This window comes from Phodopus roborovskii, unplaced genomic scaffold (genome assembly GCF_943737965.1).
Source record: "Phodopus roborovskii unplaced genomic scaffold, PHOROB, whole genome shotgun sequence".
Taxonomy (NCBI): Eukaryota; Metazoa; Chordata; class Mammalia; order Rodentia; family Cricetidae; genus Phodopus; species Phodopus roborovskii.
Window position 1 is genome coordinate 8,145,613 of NW_026126516.1, and position 20,950 is coordinate 8,166,562.

At 50.1% G+C, this 20,950-nt stretch overlaps 1 protein-coding gene across 4 annotated transcripts in view; it reads right to left on the reverse strand.

Moving 5' to 3' along the window:
• The window catches only part of Bcl11b (BCL11 transcription factor B), an 86,726-nt gene that overhangs the window by 51,884 nt on the left and 13,892 nt on the right, over window positions 1-20,950 (reverse strand). For 2 of the 4 annotated variants that reach the window (XM_051196574.1, XM_051196577.1), the window contains exon 2: window positions 20,185-20,547. In XM_051196574.1, coding sequence (XP_051052531.1) covers window positions 20,185-20,547 — 363 coding nt within the window. Of the gene's footprint in view, window positions 1-20,184; window positions 20,551-20,950 lie in introns of all 4 variants that reach the window. The other 2 variants (XM_051196573.1, XM_051196575.1) reach the window with 1 other exon arrangement.

Genomic DNA, 20,950 nt, shown 5'->3' on the forward strand with positions numbered 1-20,950 from the left:
TAATAATGAACCCCTAGCTGGCTCAGTATTTTATGGTAAAAGTACGTTTTAACTAGGAGGAAAGAAATAAGAAATTGATACTTGTAATCTGCCATGGGGTAAAGTCTTCCTGTGGGGTAGGGATATATTTATTGCCTCTCTCATTTTTGCCACCTACGAAGGAATATCCAAAAAGTCTCCCCAGAAGGCCTCTGGTCTCCCCGTTTGCTAAAACCCCAACAGGGGGCAAGGTCACTGCTAATGCCTTCCTGGGGGTGAAGTACTCGGAGAGGACCTGAAGCCCACCTCTCTTCCAAGCAGTCCCTGCAGATGCTGGGCTCCATGCCCTGCACATGCGCACTAACCAGCGACACGCCCACCGCCAGGAGTGTGAAGACACAAAAAATGCCTGGACCCGCCCAGTCCGGGTTGAGGAAAACCAAATCTTCCCAGTGCAGCCTTCCTGGTGCAGCATCCTCGGGGCCGCCACTCTGCAACCGGGAGGTGGCAGATTCCGTGTTCCTAGCCTGAGAGGTGGCCTGGCACACCCCGTACGGAGAGGTTTATTTTTCTCCCCACTGGTGCCTTTCAACGGATACAATTTTTTAAAGGCGAGAACTCCTACTGATAGTGCAGAAATGAGTCAGAGATCAAAGAAGGAGACAGACAGCCACGCCAGCGCGTGTGAGCGAGGGACTCTGGCGAGGGAGCCTGACAGTCCCCGCGCCCCTTCCCCCGCCCCCCCCTCGTGCCAAGACATTAATTCTCACAAGTCGGAGAAAATTACTATGCATGAATGCAAAAAGCATGATCAGGAGTAATTAACATGGCTTCATATGCAAATTTTATTAATGCAGAAGTACAAAGTCATTATGCAAATGAAACTTACGTCAACTCTCTTGACAAATATTCATCTCTGAGGCTCAAGTTTCTCCTTTTTTATTTATTTATTTAATTCTATCTCTCCCCTCCCTTTTTGCCCTCTGTTTTTGGGTGGGTTTTGTTGTTGTTTATTTTTTGTTGCGGAGGGGGGCTAGGGTGGGCCAGGAGGACCGCAGAGAGAGAGATGCAGTCCCAGTGTCTGGGGAGGGACCAGCAAGCTACAAGGGCTGTTTGACAAGTTTGCTAAGTTGTTTTCAACCAGAGAAATTTATTCTTGCATTGTTGATTTTTTTTTTAAGTTGTTGGCAGGTATAAGACAGCTCATAGGAGAAGGGAAATTTAAAAAAAAAAAAAAAAAAAAAAAAAAGCTATGGGCAGCAAGCAGCCAATCAAAACGCCAGAGCCAGTAATGAGGGCGATTGATGGCTGTTTGGCTTTTACTGCAGGGTAATGAACTAGAATCCAGTCTGAGGAGGGGGGAGAATATGAATATTCATGAGGCTGTGCTCCTGCGTTTGATGATTAAAGAAATTTTTAATATTCAAATAAGCGCTTGCCAAGTGATTAACAAAGAACAAGCACGCAGAAATATGGAAATGGGAGCCGGGGAAGATTCGAGAGGCGAACATACTGTGCGGGAGAGGCAGCCCCAAATTTCATAAACAAGATAGGCAGATAACCCAATTCGCACGCAGGCAAATAAAAACATTTGTTTCTGATCACTTAAATATTTTGCCAGCTACTTTGTCTTAAGGATGATAAAAAAAAAAATGCTGTGTATTAAGGGGGTAGAGAAAAATAACGTAACCAAACGCATTGCTCATATTTTAGTATTATTATCCTGACTCTAGCCCACCCCCTCCCAGCCCGACAGGAAATTAAGATTCTTTTTCCGGTTTAGTAGAGAGAGAAGATGGAGGTGAAGCCAGATTACACTTGAAAGCCAGCACCTGCTCAGAGCCTAGACAGGCACAGGCCATCATCCGTAGCTGCTGGACTAGTCAAGAGGCCCAAGTATTTGGGACCATGACATCTGGGAAGGAGGGGCACTGAAGCCCACAGTCTGGACATCTCAGGGTCTCCTCTCACTAAACACAGAAAGTGGGAGTAGGCAAAGCCAGCTGCCATGGAGAAGAACCTCAAAAAGCCAACTCCGCTAGATGGCTGTGGAGGCTGATCTCATACTGTAACAGCTCCACCACGGGTTCACAAGGAAGCACATAATAACAGTATTAGCTGGTAAAATGATCCTGCAGTTAAAATTCATCTAATTAGCAGCCAATGACATCCATTTTGGCAATTTCCTATTTCAAAGGGGTGGAGTGGCACCTTAATGGAGACAGGCCTGGGTAGCTCACCAGACAAGGCCCGGGCCTGCCTTCGCTCGTCTCTCTCCAACTGGTTTTTCTAGGAGGAGGGGGTAACTGAGATGGAAAAAATAGAAATGATTTTAAGGAAACCTCTGTCGCTCACTGTCAGAGCTACCCAGGTCTGGGAAGCAAAACTCAACAAGTAAATTCTTTTGTTCTTTCATTGTAGGAAATAAATGGTAATGCTAAAAAAAAAAAAAAAAAAAGCAGGAAGGAAAATCCAAGGCCCCTAATAAACTCTTTCAATTGCCATGAAACCTAGAAGGCCAGGCCAAGCCTCCAAGACAGAGCCAGAGAGCAAGTCAGTGACAGGGTGGCTGGGCTCGCTGCCCCACAGCAAATGACTAACCTCCATGAGGAGGGTAAGGGCTCCACAGTGCCCACTTCTCACTTCTAGATCCTCGTGAGTCACATGCCCCCCTTGTCACAGCAGGGTTTGATAGCCATCACATCATAGGTCTCCAGTTCCTGGCTGACAGGGATGTGGGGTACAATTGTTCTTCACAACAAGGGTATAGCATGGGGTCTCACCAGGAAATGGGGTCTCACAGCTTACAGAGTTTGTTCCAGGCCTTCACATGAAAGACATAAACACAAGATTCAAACCTACCCCTGCCCTTTCTGCGGGCTGCTTTCTCTAGGGTGGGTGGGTGGGTGGCCTTGCAGGTAGCTGGAAGAGACTGAAGGTTATGCAGGTGATGCTTATGCCTGGGTGCCCACAGCAGGGAAGAAAATGGCTGGTCATGGCTTCAAGGAACACGGGCAACTGCTCAGGACTGAGCCTAAAAAACTATCATTACTTCCTTTTCCTGAAATGACTACCCAGGGACACCACTCACAGCCCCGCATGCACAGCTGGACATCTTTCCTACACCCAGCGTGAAAAGGCTCTGCTACCCTAGAAGAAAACAGCACATCTTTCGGATCAGGAGCCAGGCCGCCTTTCTCCAAGCTCCTCCCTCATCTGGCATCCCTGCATCTGCCAAAAAGCATCACTGTTTTCTCCCCCTGACAGGCATCCCAGGGAAGGGTTAAGGGAGGCAGAGAAAGGGTTGTACCCTCCAACAGTACACCAAAACCTGCATTCTGCCTACTGCCGGCCTTGGAAAGGAGACCAGCTTGTCAGGCAGCTGTATCTAGCAATCAGAAGCAGATCACAGTGGTACTGCCTCCCAGAGTCCAGAAGCACTTTTTCCAAAGGCTGCCAGTCCTAACTTCCTCCCGACATGGAATTGTCTAAATCTTCTGTACCCAGAGCCAAAAACAGGTGACACCACTTGTTCCAGAATCTTCCAACAGCTTCCCCAAAGGCCCCAGTGGCTAAGGGGAGAATAGTATGGGTGCCACTAAGGTATCAAGATGACCCTGAAGCATCTTCTTGATCTACCTAAGGTAAGGTGCAGGAGCTGACCTGTTGTTTGGGTCTCACTATTCCAGGCCCCAGATGGGCACCTGCTGGGGAAACTTGAAGCCTGGAGTTCTCAGAACTGCTGGAATGCAAGCCAACCACAATCACCTGCAGACAGAGCCTGGTGGCTTTAGCAACAGCAAACAGGATCCTCAGCTGTGATATTGGCAGGCATAGCCTATCAAACTAGGGTCCAGGATTCTGGGAACGGCATGGCCTAGGGACTCCAGAGTAGGAGGCCACGTGTTTGACTACTTAGAAAAATGTATGTGAGTGTATCAATGACACACAGAGAGAGGTGAAGGATGCAAGCACATACCGCCAGCAGGAGCGCGCGCGCGCGCGCGCGCACACACACACACACACACACACACACACACACACACACACACACACACCTGTGTCGGAACATGGATAGGTTAAGCCATCTGTCTACCTGGACAAAGCTGAAGCTGAAAAGATACTCTAAATCTTACCTACAGAAATATCCAATGCCTAGCAGAAGAAATCCCCATTTCCCAGCTTGAGCCTTTTAACCAAAAGCCATAGAGCAGCTCCAGCCCTTATCAGATTCTGCCTTTCAATACAAGACAGTCACTACTTGAGAAATGTCTTCCTTTGACTCCAGAACAGTCATGTGTCCACGGGAATCACAGTCCATGGAGATACTGCCTACAAATGGAAGTCAACAGCTGAGGACATGGTTTGCATTCCAAGAATGAAAATTTTGACACCAAGGGGTCAGGACAATTCAGTCCTTTCGCAGATAAAACTTAACTTAGGGCCAGACTCCGACCACAAGCTCCATCAAGCATCCCTCACACATGTCCTCATGTTTCCCTTCATTTATGGCTGCAGAATGGAGAGGTGGGGATGGGGGACCCATAGTGAAAACAAGAGAGAAACAACCCAGGAAATGAACTGCCAGATTTGGGGCCTCCTGGGAGTTTTAACCTAAGGACTTCTTTACCCTCCCAGACATCATCCACTGGGCCTGACACCAGTAACCTGAAAACACTGAACTTGACCCTTGTCCAAAATCTGATCCTGCAGAAGATATGTTTAAAAACTGCTCACTTCAGGCGGTCATTAGTTTAGAAGGTACCAGGAGCTCCAACCCAGGATTCTGCTTGAGCCCCCCCCCCCACACACACACCCCAGGGAGAACTCAAAGAATAAATAGAAGGTAGACAGAAGTCTGAACTGTGAGGATCCCAGAGAACGGGGCAAGAAAACAGCACAGAGAGCCAAAAATAAATAAATAAATAAATAAATAAATAAATAAATAAATAAATAAATAAGTGAATGAATGAATGAATGAATGAATGAATGAATGAATGAATGAATAAATAAATAAAAGGCAGCACCAACCCAGGGGTTAGTGCAGTGGCTGCAGCTCAAGGCATGGGGCTGTGCATGGAGCTGCCCTTCTGCAGAAGACCCCATAAGACTCCACTAGGACAGCAGCAGACTCAGCCTCCGGGTCAGCAGGGTCCCTTCTTTCACATGGACTATCGAAGGATACTTGGTTAAAAGAAAGTTGAAAAAAAAAATCAAATATAAAAAGAGGATCCCTGCTAGTCCTTCAATGCGTGTTTCATTTTGATTGCATGTGTTAGTTATAAGCAATTGATCTCCCTATTATAACTTCCAAAAAAACTCCAGCTCCCCTCTAGATTTAGTTGACGGTCATTCCCTCTCATCTCTTTGTATCTTTTTCGAATGGACACAGGGTACCAGGGCTGAATGCTTTGCCTCACATAAGGACAGGGTCTTTCTGTCTCTTTACATGTCTAAGGGAAGTCAGAAATGTTACTGACAAGAGAACTGAACAGGCCAGGCCTGTAATTACTTTCAACCAAGTAGTCTCTTTCCCTCAGTTTCCTGTATGTAGATGGCAATATAGATACACACATATATATAATATTGTGAGCTGCTTTTCAGCCCAGTAGCATTTGGTGGTAACAAAAAGAAGAAAAGAAAAAGAAATCACTCATTTCCTTTCAAGGGGGACTCAGGAGAACTAACAGTCACCTTCCTACTTCTTTCTTTTCCCCGTGAAATCCATTTTCATCTCCTAACACACCAGAGGTGATGTGGGGCATGTGCACAACAAAATATGTAAAAATTAACACTTGGTGGGATTAATTTAATAAAGATGGTTATCACGTTAACACTGACAACACTGATGCTTACGAGTCAATCCAGCAGGCTCACGGAGGTGGCTGTACTGGAGGTTTACATTCAAGCGAGGCTTATGCCACTATTTAATGTAATTAAAGATGCTGGCAATGCGGCCCTCGATGGAAATACCATCTCTACTACAGAGTATTCCCATTAAAATTGTGAAAAAGCATAGTGCACCTACTTTGATTGCATTGCAATTTTTTCCCTGTCTATTATTGCAACAGATAGACGGGAATTCTGGCCATGCTAAGACCATGGACAGAATTCCTGAAGGAACCCTTCAGGGTACACAGGTCTCACCTTCCTCCAGGAGTACCGTGTGTTTATCTATCACTCACTTGTTTTTGAAATCGTTTCTTGACGTATTATTATTATGATTGTTATTATTATTATTATAATTCGAAAGCCTGCACGTGGCTATAATTACCCAGGAAGCAATCTGCCTGGCAGGGAGGACCCAAATGAAAGTGACTTTTTCAGATGCCCCCAAAAATCATGAATGAAACATAGAGAAGGCCTGCGTGGCTCAGACTGTGCAGAAACCATGTCAATGTCAGTGGTGACCCAACAAGTGCCCACTGCGGGGACCTCAGTCCCTCACTGGCACCTCGGAGGGAAGTGCAGTAAGCTCTGTGCAGGAGGTCTCCAGAACTACACAGACCCAGAAACTGAACAGCAGGAAAGGAAAAAGGAATCGTTGCACCGTATCTCCAAATCTGAGAAGTCTTGGGACTGAAAAGAAGGAACCTGACTCAGTTCTCAGGACCCAGAACAGCCTCTGCACCTCCTATGGCTGCCTGCTCCCCTGGGAAAAGGCACCAAGAGCAACAACGAAACCCAGACCCTCCTTCTCTAACCCTGCTTCCTATAAGCCCTGAGCAAACGGAGCCAGGAAGCTTGCTTGCTTTCTTTCTTTCTGCATTTTTAATGTCCCTTATTCCACACCCTAATTTCTTTGGGGGGGGGAATCAGTGTCACTAAAAAAAAAACGTCACTCTGTTTTGCAAAATCCAGCAGCTTCCTTGGCAGCAGAAAAGGCTGGCTGGCATTATCCCCTCATTTGACAAAACTACTATTTCTGGGCATGTACTCAAAAACAGGTAGGAAGCAAATGCTGAGAAATAAGGAAGTGGAAACAGCCAACAGCTTTTTCACTACCAAGAACGCCAAGCGTAAACATGATTTATTTAGCCGTGTGTAACGCGCCTGTCCTCCACTCAGCTACAAGCTCACTTGGGTTTAAGGGAAGGGTGGGTAGGAGGGACAGGAAGGGAGACAAGAGGGAGAGAAGAGGTCACAGCTCCCCCGGAGGCTCCTGAGAGGTTCCGATTGGAGTTTGAGGAGGACAAGAATATTCTCCCCCAAAATACATGCACGTGTCAAAAGAAGGCAGCCCTAATCTGTGGGTTAATTAAGTAACTGCCACTAACAAAAGATTTGAGAGCCTGCCCATGCAAACAGACTATGCACAGGCTCCTAGGATCTCTGCTGCTCCCTGGCTTTTCCAGGCATCATTTGGGGAAAATTTGAGATTCCAGGTTCAGCCGAGAGAGAGCTGAGAACCTCAATATCTCCCTTGCCCATCCTTGCATGCCCGTATGGAACTCACTCAGGTCTGTATTCAATTACAGAGTAGCACACACCTGGCTGAGAGCCTACACTATGATCCAGCCCCCATCTATCTGCGGTCCCCACCCCTCTCCAGCTCAGATGCCGGAACAGAACGAGGGCTCTGCCAAGGTCCTGCGAGGGAAGATGAGAGCGTTCGCACCCAACGTGTCCCATACTCAAGCCCAAGCAGGCAAATACTCCAAACACAAGGTCAGTATGCCTGAAGAGCAGGACTGGCCTGGAGGCTTTGGGTCCAGCAAGAGGTTATTATTAAAACTCGAATTCAGGTCACCCAGCATTTGCAGAGGGAAAAGAAACCAAACATCCTGGAATACAAAATTACCAAAAAAAAAAAAAAAAAAAAAAAAAAAGGAAAAATGTTGCTCCCCCTCCCCGCCCCCCCCGCAGGCCACCGGAGGTCTGAATCTCCCTAGTGAAGGTACCATTTCATAGCAGCCAGCTGTGTGCACGATGTATGCAGATGCCGATTTCTGTGAGCTTTTAGAGGAGGCAGAGAAAGGGAAGGGAGAGTTTCCTCACTGGGCTAACCAGAGTTCCTTCTTCACCTGCATTGAGCAAGACTATGCACTTTAAAGGCATCCTGCTGTACGCTTCCCTCCCAAGCCCAGTCTATAAAGCATCCCCGACACCCACCCTCTCCATCCACCCGCAACTTGCTCCCTACCCTTCCATGGCCAGCAGCTAGTATCGGGACAGGAAAGGGGGTTCAGGTCAAGGGCAACAGTAACAGCAATAGGTATTAAGATCATGAATCACGTGATGTTCCCCAACAATAAGGCGCTGGAGGGGTGGGTGTACAGAAGAGCCTCGAAAATGAATGGAGATGAGTGAGGGGCGTTTCCTAGCGGTATGCCGTAAGCCTCCTCCTAAAGCCCCCAAATGCTTCCTCATTGCATTAAAACAGCATCCTATATATACAGCAGCTGTTGGATTCCTTTCCTCTTTGCAAATTAGTCACCCCGCCCCCAGGGCCCAAACAATAACAGTCTCTCGGATATACCACAAAATCAGTCATAGCTTTAATCCACCACTGGCTTAAGCTCCTGTGTAGATGAGAACTGGTAAGTTAAAAAAAAAAAAAAAATACGTCCCCATTCTACAGATGCAGGCGGCCCCTGAGGGTCTGGACTCTTAAAGGACAGGACAGGCAGTGCTAAAGGCTCCAGTCCTCACCCCAGTGCCTAAGCTCTGAGGTGGCACTTGATGCTCCAACCACAACAAATATTTATCAAACGCCTGAGCGGGGTGCAGGTGCCACAGAGGGATGAAATGCTGTGGGAAATCCTGCAAAAACGTGGAGATTTCTCCAAGCAGCCGAAGTGGAAGTGCGGGCCATGGGCGCTGTAGCAGGCTTCCTCCGCCCCCGCAGCTACCACCCTCGGCGGGTTGAACTGCCACAGGATCCAGCTGACAGAGGGCTCCATTTCCACGCACACCTCCCACACACCGCTCCTGAACAAAGCCAAGCAAAGCCACCTGTACCCTGAGGACACAGCCCAGGGCTCAGAGCCACATAGCCAGGCAGCCCTCTGTCACTCTGGCACCCCGACATGAAAGAGCTATACATCTGTCCCCAGAAGAGTGTCGGGGGAAGGGGTGGGTGTGGTTGTAGAGGGAAGTTGGGTGTCAGGCCCTGGAGGAAAACCTTCCACTTAAGTTGCCCTAAGCCTTAACTCAAATCTAGAGGGGGGAAAAAGACATGCATAATTTTTAAAATCACTTTCCAGTTGTCAAAGTAAGAAAAACATAAGTGAAAAACCAGTCGTCTTCTTAGGGTGATGGCCATTAAGCCAAAACCCCAGGACATTTGTCCCACAAGCAAAGCATGAACAATGACCCATCTTCTCACAGACCTAGCCTCCAAAGACACTAAAATGTTCATCTCTGACTGCAGAGCTGGGACACACACACACACACACACACACACACACACACACACACACACACACACACACACACACACACACACGGTATTTCATCATCAGGTACATAAACATTAATCAAACACAGATCCTGCCTTTTCGTCCCAGCCCATTCTGAGGACAGGGTTGTGATCTTCACCCTTATTTACAGATATCCAAAGGCAGTTTCTATCTTGTTGGAACTGACATAGATAGACGTCTAAGAAATCCAAGAGCAAGTTCAGGCAGAGAGAAACCCTTCCTGTCCAGGACGGGCAGGTTTCCGTTCCCGGGAACAGCATGCTGCTCCCCAAGGCTTTTCAAATAAATTGACAAGTACCTTCAGACACCACCAGAAAAGCCAGTTACTCGAAGTTGGAGTTAGCTAAAACTGTGGTTTTTGTTTTTTGTTTTTTCTTTTGAAGACCAACTCTTCCTCAAAATGCCAGGAAGACATTATTGACACAGAGCCCAGAGAGGTCAGATCCAAGGACACACGGACACACATTTTTAAAACCACCTTGCCCTACTGTTCTAATGCATACTTATTCTGTCTAGCTCACACCTATTTCTGAATAATGGAGAACGAAGAGTTGAGCCCAATCCTAGGCTGGAGGAGATGGCCCTGTGAAAGCAAACACTCATCTTCCACGGGCAAGCAACACACGTGTTTATCTCAGGAGTGTCAGTGCTAGAAAAATGTTTGACAGTTTTCTTAGGAGTTTATTGGTTGAGACCCAGCTTGGTGGCGCACGCCTTTAATCCCAGCACTAAGGAGGCAGAAGCAGACGTATCTCCGTGAGTTTGAGGCCAGCCTGGTCTATTGGGCAAGTTCCAAGACAGCCAGGGCTGTTGCACTGGGAAACCCTCTCTCAAAAAACGACAAAAAGCTTACTGGTTGACAACTCCACTGTGTAAGGGCCTCTTGGAGAGCGTCGACAATGGGGCCAATTTTTAAGACGCAGCATGAGTACCGGAATTCTAGCAAGGTGACAATTTGCATACGAATTCTCTCTGGGGGTATGGTAAGGGAAGTGGCCAGAGTTGAGGAGGGGTTTTATTCCTTTCCAGGAATCCCAAGCCTTCTGCCTCACTCCATGGAGGGTTCCATTCCCATCCAATTGGGAAAACTTTTGTCCCACAGTGTTTCAAAGCCACGACCCCAAGATTCCACTCTAAAATAGCAGGTCCTGTCGTCGCCCCCGCCCCCGCCCCCACCCCCACTTTCGGGCAGGCCTGGCTGCTCTGCAGGAACTCAAGCATGCAGCAAGGGACTCAGGCCCCTTCCTTTCGGGCCCACCTGGATCGTTAGGCCAAGGTGAGCTTAAGATCCCTTCTGAACAAGAGAGGGGATCCCTGGGCAGACCCAGGACCCAGGGCAAAAGTCACACTGGCTGGGAGGCTGGCCCCTCGCCCTGGCGTCTTCGGGCAAGAGACCACCGGCAGCCTCCAAGGGATTCAGAAACGCAATTCCCCAAGCCAGGGGTCACTCGACTTGGTGCACGCACTCTGGGCAGAGAGAGGACGGGGTGGGGGGTTGGCGGGAGGCTGGCGGTGGGGGGAGGGGCGTCCCATGCACAAAGGGCCCCAAAGCCGTCGGCCTCCCCGCCCTTGACCTTGGGTCTCCGCCCCCATCCCTCTCCAGCAGCCCGGGAAAGGGGCTGGCTCAGAGCCAGGATCTTGCTTGCTGGGCTGCGGCTGGGCTGGGGGGGCCTTCAAGGTGCAGGGGTGGAGGTGGGTAGGGAATGGGGCACATAAAAGAATAAAATCTAGGGCTTCAGCCTGCTTCGCGGAAACCTGCACTTGCTACTCATTCAGGAGCGGGTCCTGGCGGCTGCGAATAGGTGCACAGTCCCGGGAACCCAAAGGAAAAGTTGCAAGAGTGGGTGTTTAAACGACGAATCCACCCCATGGAGTGGCCTTTCGGCTCGCCCAGCCCCCACCCCTTCTTCCGACCCGAAGCGGGAGAAGAAAGGAGCGCGCCTGCCCCGCGAGGCCAGACGCCGGCAGGGTCAGCTGCGCCTCCGCCCGCCCTGCGCCCCGCGCGGGCAGCTGGTCCATTAAGCCCCGGAATTATGCATGGCCCATGCTCCCCTCGGCCTCCCGCCCAGGGTGCAATCAACGTGTATGGCTGGGAGGGCGGGCAGGAGTGGCCGGAGGAGGACGCGGCTCATCCCATGGCCCAGGGCGGGGAGCAGACCCGGGTGGGTCTGGGAAGGGTCACCTGCAGCCTGAGAGGCCCGGGTGCAGTCACCGAGCTCTGGGTGTTCATACGACACCGTGCACCCGGCCAAAACACTGGGCGGCCGGATTTGGGGGGAAGCCATTGTGTTTTCCTGCTGGACCCAAATTCAGAGTGCCCTCCGAGGAGGCAGGATCTGAGGTGCACATCATGTGGACCAGACCAGACCGGAGGAGCGCAATCCCAGCCCCCTCTCTCCGGAGCCTAGGAGAGGGTCAGAGGCCCGGTGGGGGGAGGGGCTGCTGGCCGCTAGAGGCGGCAAAGGAGATGATTCTTGCAAGTTGCACCGTCCGGGCGCATGGGAAATTGCATTAGTGGTGCCTTGTGCCAAGAGCCTGAGAGGAGATTCAGAGTCGGGAAGATTCTGATGTCCACCCCCAGATCCCCACCACAAGCCTCAAAAAACCCTGATACCTTAGAGACCACCACTACAACCACGGGCCACTTTCCAGATCCCTGAACTGCAAAATATACAGACCCCCGACTCAAAGCGCGGACCTCCTTTGCGGCTCAGCTCCAGAGGCTGTTTACAAAAATGACTTTCTTTCCCATTTTCCCCAAAGCAAAGGCCAGGTCAGGAAAATTACATGCCTTTGTTTCCCCTTCCCAGCGAGTATAAAGTCGACTGCCTAGTTTTCAGGGAAAGTTTTACAAGGCAATGATGCAGAGACGACCGCACTGTTTAAGGTCTCTTAATTGGCTAGCTTTGAACTAAGGTGGGGGTGGGGGCAGACCCCGCTCAGGCACCAAGAAAGAACGTAAATTCTGGTCTAGGACCCCACAACGGTTTTCCAGCCATTTGCTGGAGGGGAAAGGGTCAAGGAAGGGGGGAGGGCTGTCCTATTTGTTTTTAAAGGGAGAAGAATCCAGACCCTGCCTTCCATCCTCAAGGGCCCATCCCTAACTGGACTCTTACCCTCTCCAGAACTCTGGTCTGTCTTGGAAAAATTGAAACAGGGCCACTCAGGCAGTTCAAGGGTAACCAGGTTTATTCTTGCAGGACACTAACTGGGATTCGTTTGTGCCTTCGTTGGGGGCATAAACCAGGCACTGGGGATGCAGCCATTTTACAGGGCTCTGCATTTAGGCCCTGATCTCTGCACCCACGGTTGGCCTACCCCTTTAAGGCTGTGTCCACCATGGGAGACAGCCATGGGCACACATCTCTAGGTGTGACTGTTGTGGAGGGGGGGTGGGGTTGTCCTGCCTGGAAGGCACCATCTGCTTGCCTAGGGCTACACCATGAGTGGGGATGAGTGGGGTCTTTCATCATTAGAACAAGGTCCAGGGATGCTGTAAGGGAAGCCACAAAACCGATGCCACCTGTGACCTGCAACCTTCCCCCCTTAGCAGTCCCTATATGTAAATAAGTCAAGTCCAGGCGGGTGGGTATGAAGGGCTTAGATGGGAAGCTGAGGGTACCACCTAACAGCCCTTCTCATGTTTTAGCATAGAAGACGGGGAACCAGAGAGGGAGGGGCCAGTTCAAGATCACACAGCAAGCATAGGCCTTCCAGGTCTCAGATCCCTGACCCTCAGCCTGACTCTTCTCTACCTGGACCCAGGAAGTCATCCTACAGTTGGGGCAGCACAGCCAACAGTGGGCACTTAATCACAGATGTATACAGAGCAGGATGTGGCACTGTCCTCCAGGTCCCACTCGCTCTCAGAACGGGCCCCAGTAGACAGCACCCATTACCCAGCTAGGAGCAGAAACCCAGAACCTACCACAGTAAAGAACCCAGAGTCCCACAGGAGGAGATGCTTCAGGGAAGACTCCTTCCGGGGCAAGGGCCAGGAGGCAGGTTCCAGAAACACCCACAGACTTAGGCACTCCCTGCCTATGACTCAGTTGCCTCCCCTACAAAACGAAAGTAGCAGCTGATTGACAGTGTTCACAGGGTGGAGACAGCAGATGGAACCAAGATTCAAATGTGACCACATCTCTGCTGTTTTTCCCTTCTTTAAAGCGGGGTTTAAAACACCTACTACATAAGGTCATAGGATTACATGAGGGTTAATCTGTACAAGGCCCTTGGAAATAGTGGCACGTGCATCAAATTAAAAGTCCAACAAGGAAAACCTCAACCTCGAGTGAAAAGATAATTCCAGGGGGATAGGAGTGCAGGCCAGGCTGGCTACTTTCATAGTCATGGATGCACATCTCCCTAGCTTTGCATGAGACCAACAACACCGCCATCAACAAACCCTGTCCAACACACACACACACTAAAAACTCAAGTCAACTGCTAACTACTGTCAAAAAAAAAAAAAAAACTATAAGACTGAACGCAGCTAAATTCTCCCTCAGAGCCAAGTTTCTTTCTTTCTCTCTCTCCTCCTTGATCAAGCTGCTGCTACAAGAATAGGCCAATCTAGCAAATAAAGACCCACACCTAACAGGGCAGGGAAAGGGGAAGGAGGTACCCTTCTAGCAAAACAATTTTTTGTTGTTGTTTTTGTTTTGTTCAATGAAAAGTTGGACTACAGCTCAGAAGTGGGGTTGTGACTGGCACTGGCACTGCTCTGGTTTGCACAGTTCCTCTGTCTCCTGCCATGTACATGCTCACCCCAGTTACAGGTGAAGTGAGACCCTCGGAGATGGGAGGGACAACTGCCCCCAAGCCTCAGGGCTGGGCAGTGATGGCTAGTAAAGTTCCATCTATCCTGACTAGGGAGCTAACTTCAGATAAGCCACCAAGTCTGTGGTGACATTGCCAGCTCTTCCATGACACCTCTGAGCCAGCCTTCCCCAGTAACAACAGCCCCTGGTCTAATCACACAACATCAAGTAAATTTTACAGTAAACCATCCATCCTGGAAGGGTACTTTCTTGAACCCACAATGCCACAAAATAAAACAAAACAACTGAGACAATGAATATAAAATAAAACAAATAATAGTCACAAATGAAAAAAAAAATTCCAACCCAGGTCCATGGAAATTCACATCTTATAGCCTGCTCAGCTGCCACAGGCCTCTCCAAAGCCGCATGTCAAGGGTCAAGTGTTAGAGGCCTGGGGCAAGGTCTGGATTCTTCTCCCTTGAAAACAAATAGGACACCCCCCTTCCTTGACCCTTTCCCCTCCAGCAAATGGCTGGAAAACCGTTGTGGGGTCCTAGACCAGAATTTACGTTCTTTCTTGACTGTATCTAGATTCCAGACTCCAGCACGGGCTTCAAAAGTCATGCCAGATAGGCTACAGAAGGGTTGCCTGCTACTCCAGATCTGCCAGACAACTGACACAATTCCTCTCCCTAAAAGCCTATGCAAGCTGCCCAGGCCAAGCAGGCCTGACTCCCTTTCACTATGGGCAAGTTCCTTAACTTTCTCCAAGAACCTTCCAAGCCTGAATACAATACAGGATTAGAAATACCTATTTGGAGGTTTAAGAATGAACTGAGAAATCCCAAGAAATCCATCTAGTACAGTGCTGAGGGCCCGCTGGGACCTCCATCTGGACTTCCCAGCAGACCTTCCTGAGCTCTGAGGTCAGTTCACCAGCCAGTGCTCACCCAGGGCTATGGTCCTCAGACAGAACACGGGCCTGCTCCTCACTGCAGACGAAACTAATAATTAGTTGTCATGATTTAATAATAAAAAGAGGTAATCCATGCCACAATATGCACGGATTTAACTAATCTTAATTTTGAGGGAAAATAACAACTCCAAGTAGATCAAATGCAAGTATTTTGAGACCGCCTGCAAGTGGGTTATCTCCAGCTTGCAGCACAAGCCACCGATTTACTTTCTCTCACATCTAGCGTAATGTTTTGGTTTTTCCGCATCGAATTTTCTATATAGCTTGCAGCGAATCCTCAGTCAGAGCAGCATGGAAGTCGGGCTCACTAGGGCCCCTTCCCTCTGGCAGTAAGTTTCTGAAGCCAGAAACCAAATCCCTGTCTGGGCGAGGGCTCTCCAGGCTCACCCTGGGCCCAGCTCAGGGTTCTAGTGAAGACACATTCAGCTAGCACAGTCACCATTGTGATAACCACCCGTCATCACCTCCAAGCTAGGGACCTGCCGCCCCTCCTACCCTATAGCCTGCGTTTCAGAAAACTGACATTAGGCTTTGGCAGTCTTAGGGGTCAAACCTGGGACAAATGACTGAGATGCCCATTAAATAACTGAGATGCCCGTTAACGTATCAAAGTGGACTCAGGCTGCAAGGTTCTCTCTCCCAGCATCCCTCAGTCCTGGCCTCTCACAAGGTCCTTCCTCCTGGCTGCCATCCCCCATCCCCCACCCTAAACTTCTGCTCAGGGGCTTCCCCTCCCCCTCATCTTCCTGGGGCCCCTACTTAACTCAGCCATTTTGGCTACGCCAGTCTCTTAGCCTGGATGCCCCTCTTGGTCAGCGGAATCTCTCTTACTTTTCTGTTCCCCTCTCTCAAATTTGGCTCGGCTTGATCTGGCCATGTTTATTCTGGACTTTCCCAGATGTCCCTCTCTCTGCCGCTTTTCCCCCTTACATCCATAAAAAACAAAAACAAAAAACCTCAACCCCTTAGGAAGAGTCATGTCCTCCTTTTATTTCTTTTTTTCATTCTGGGATGGTCAAGAGCAGATTCCTCCCCCATTGGACCCCCTTTTGGGTGTGGACAGGGTGAGGCCATCTAAGTAAGGCTGATGTAGAGGACCAGGTTCAGCTCCAAGACAGAGACTGAGAAAGCAGGCTTCCCACTGCAGCTCAGCCGGGGCCACTCTTTCCTCTGCTGGGCTGAACCTCTGACCTGATCTGAGCTATCTGGTATTCCCTAGGCTTCATTTCATCAAGTCCTCTTCGTGATGCTGAAAAATGGGTGCGGGAAGAAAGGGAGGCTGGAAAAGGAGAGTGGTTCGCCCTCAGACCAGCTGGAGCAAAGGTGTTTGGGTTCCATCCAGGGGTCACCAAGGCCCCCTGTCCCCTTCCCAGGGTGAGGCACTGCGACAGACATCACATTGTGCCACAAGTGTGATAAAGGATAGAGGGGTGGACGTGAACCCTTGCCCAGCTCACCCTGCCCTTGTTTATGGTGTGTGAATCTCAGAACCTAGTGGGAACTTCCGCAGGACTGCCACTGAGCCTGTCCTAGAACCCTGCGGTGTGTGTGGCTGGGAGCAGAGTGGCACTGTGGAAACCTCCGTGGGGGGCACATACGTGCACTGTACATGTGTATCACACGTGTGCCCCTCCCCGCCCATACCAGCTACACACACATAGGCCTGAGTCGCCATGAGCTGCATGGACACATGAGGAAACTGGGTTTGTGAAGGGCTGGGAGCCCGGCGGCCTCACATCCTGTCTTTTTTCCCACACAGCTTCAGACCTCAAACACCTGAACCCCTTCCTCTCCGCTCCTTCCCTAGACAAGCCCTCAGCAAACCATCTATCCCCTCATCCCCCATCCAGGTCGGCCTGGATGCATGGGACCGAGTGCCCAAACAGGGCCCCTGCCTGAGGCAGGGCGAAGCGACCGGAAGGCATCACCAGCTATCTCTAGGACCTACACGGGCGGATGTTACCATAAGTCCACTTACACTCTGGACTCAGACCTCCAGCCAGAGGCTTTTCTTATAGCCATGTACCACTATCTCTAGGTGGGCCTTGACACCAACTGCCAGGAACTTCCTCTACCACAGCAAGTGGACATCCAGGAGGCCCCAGACCAACATGCCACCATCAAGGGCAAGACTGCTATGTCCTCACACATTCCCTATAAGGGTCAGTTTCTCAAGGGGAAGAGCATAGGTGTTCAGTGAGGGAGGGAGGGAGGGAGTGCCCTCTAGGAGCTGAGCTTCATAAATTCTTCTCTGTACCTTCTTAACCCTCTGTAGTTTAAAACAACAAAAAGATCACAGACTATTTATAGCCATTTCCAGAATGACATTGCCAAAGAAAGGTTGTGGACCCAGGCCACACCTTGGTTGGACAACTGGTCAAATCCCAACTCAGTTCTAAGACTGGGGACACGGTTAAGGACAGGAAGAATCTCAACACCTCCATCCATCTCTGGGGCCCTGCTTCTAGAAGTTTCTAGTAGAGAGGAAAGGTGATGTGAACCAAGCGAAGGCTGCAGGGCCCCTCTCGCAGCCACCCCTCCATGGAGTCAACCACCCTGGACAGCCAGAAGCAGAGTCCCAAGAATCAGCAGCCACCTGCTCACCAGCTACTGGCAGGGGCCAGCAAGGCCAATGAAGACAGCAGCAGGACATGCAGCAGCTGGGAAGAGTCCCCGAGCCACAGCCCGGAGGCAGGAACAGGGGGTTCACGGAGGCCAGTGTGCCAGGGGCCTGGACAGCAGCTGTAAGGATTTCCGGAAGCCTGGGTGGAGAAGAGTCCATGATTCCTAGCTCCCCTCTTAAAATATAAAGACTCAATTATCTTTGAGCAGCTTGCTTTACACATGAATTGACACATTTATTTTACAATAAATAACTGAAAGTTATCTGTGTTTCCTTTACTGTTAATCTACACAGAGAAATAATAAACAGGCCTTGTCTACCAAGCTGCAAGGACTGCAGAGTCCTCAGAATTCAATTAAGCTAAAATAATTAATGCTCTCACCATATTAAATTACTTTATACATTTGAGTCACTGATGTTTTATTCTTTAATCTTTCCTTTCTATAAAATGGAGGGAAAAAAAGAGAGAGAAAGAAAAAGAAAAGTTGGTACCCAAGTAGGGCGGGACCAGAAGGCCCTGGGGCGGAGAGGAGGGGTGGGTTGGGTCCTAAGAATGAAATGACCAGTTGTAGCTGATACCGCATACAGAGTGTGTTTCGCCTTTCATTGGGGCAACATTTTAAATACTTTGAACAAACATATCTCTTTAGACTTCTAAGGGCTAATCCTACCTGTTTCTTTTAGGATGAAGAAATCCATCCCCCCCCCACCTTGCTTCTCTTGCCCTGCCGCTGAACAGGAGGGCTGAGGGTATCTCCCTCCTGTCACTCATAAAATAAAAATACGGTGGGTCATTAACAGTGTGGGGCGGGAGCAGGGTTGGGGTGGGGTGCTGGAGGATAAGGATGAAGCCGCTGGGAGATTAACTGCCTTTTGAAAAGTCACATTTAGCTGTTTTCTTAAGCAAACTTCCCCACGGTGATCCACAGGCTCTCCTAGGGAAAGACCTTCAACATAAAATGAGGGTTTGGAGGCGAGGCTCAGCAGATGAAAGTAAATAGGGACCAGCCACCATCCCACTTTTTGAAATCCATCCCAAGTGCCATGTCTGACAACACAGACAAGGTACCGGACTCGCTTCTTGCCTTAACGGTGGGGTGTCATGCTGGCCGTGTTTTTATGCCTGGTTGTGTTGGCGTTTTCATAGCTGATTCCCACAGGTACCCACCAGAAAGCAGAGCCAAGGCTAAGCTAGTCCACAGGTCCCCCCACTGTCCAGCCTGTGTCTGCAAGGGTTGGCAGGCTGTCCGGTTACTCCCAGCGTACAGGTAGACAAATTGGGGCCCAAAGGTGTGCAACTGCCATGTAGTGCAGGTTGACGCCTCCGATGTGAGGTCCTGGCCTACGCTTGGTGTCCTTAGGGTTTGTGACCCAAACACCACAGTGGCTGTCTTTACGTTTCCCCATCTGGCTACCTACTGACATGATGCAGAGAGAACCAGAGGGAACCAGGGAGAGCGGAGTCCCACAGCCAAAGCACTTGTGGAACCCTTTCTTTCTCCGTCCCCACACCAGGCCTGCCAGGACTGTTCTCTCCCTATGGACAAAAGAGGGGACTGAGGCTCAAACTCAAGCAGCAGCTAGCCCACAGTCAGAGAGCAGGACTTGAATCCTCGTCTGCACAAACTTTAAAGCCTGTCTTGTTGCCTCTTTGTGGGAACACAGTAGAACAGGGTCCCTACACTCTCCAAAAGCAAAACCTTTGGTTCGCACACTACACAGAGGCTCCCTGGGAGACCCTAGCAAGCCACGGTATGGCCAGGAAGGAAAGATGTACAGCAAAGTCACCAAGTAGGCACATCCCAGTGAAGGATACAAATGGTACCTGGGACAAAACAGCTACCCAAGTAAAACCAAATAGCATGCCAAAAAAAAAAAAAAAAAAAAAAGAATGTTCATTCTCCCCTAGGGGATCAGAGCTCAGGCTGGTTTTTCTAAGGTGAGGCTCAGGTAAAACCAGAAGCAGGCTCATGGCTCAAATGGCCAGCCCCCTCGCAGGTACTGCCACACCCTGACCCTTCTGAGTCCTTACAACAGTCGGCACAAAGGGAGGTCTCCTGAACTCCACCTTAGAAATGAGAAAAACACTGCATCCAGGGTGGGAACAACAGAGTCCAAACCAAGCCTGCCTCCAAAGCCAGGGACCGAGCCAAGATCACCAATAAAGAGAGGGCCAAGCCAACCCCCAAATTTCCATCTTGCGCTCCAGGCCACTTCTGGATTAAGCACGAGATAGAGTTCCCTCACCAAAAGCCAAGTTGCCAACATGCAGTAGTCCAGCCTCCCTCAGCTGTCTTCCTTCCCCAGAGGATCTAGAAAGGCCCTGCACCTCCCCAAGCATTAATGGCCCAGGTCTGGGAGACGAGACCAGCTGTGGGGGCATGGTTTCAGCAGCCATCAGATGAGCAAATGTCATACCTGTAATGTTCTCCTGCTTGGGACAGATGCCTTTCGTGGGGGACAGTAGATGGTCATCTTCATCAGGGGTGACCTGGATCCCGATCTCCACTGGCTCGGACACTCTCCTGAGCTCAGAGCGAGAGGAGGGTGGAGGGCTGCCCTTGTCCAGGCCCTTGTCGTAGCAGGCGCCCAGGCCCCCACACTGTTTCTTCTTGTGCTCTATAAAAACCAGGATGTCCCCCAGCGGGAAGTTCATCTGACACTGGCCACAGGTGAGTAGGTCAGGGTCGGGGCCACCCACCATCAGCCCCAGGCTGCTAGGTTCCTCTATCTCCAGACCCTCGTCTTCCTCGAGGATGGCAGCCTCCACATGGTCAGCCTCTGCTGGAGACAGAAAGGAGACAGGGGAGGGGCAGAGAAGACAAAGATGGGCTTAGGTGATCACAGGCACCAGCTCCCTCCATCCCTTCCCATAAAAAGCAGGCCCCTTTACTGCCAGTTTCTGTGGTACCCCAAAATCCTCCCAGATTTGGAGTCCACCACCCCATGCCATCATAGTCCAGCGGTCATAACAGAAGCACTGATTCTTGGCCCCCTAGAGCACACCTTGCCAATTTCTCCCATCACGCACGTGTGCACAAGCATGCCACACACACCCAGGCTGCCAGCAGCATGAGCTGGCACGCACACTTCAGGGTATCTGAGCATCGATCAGAGAGCTTCCCACTCCAGATCAAAGACCAAACATCACCACTCTCTAAACTGTCCCGGGTTATTCCAATGC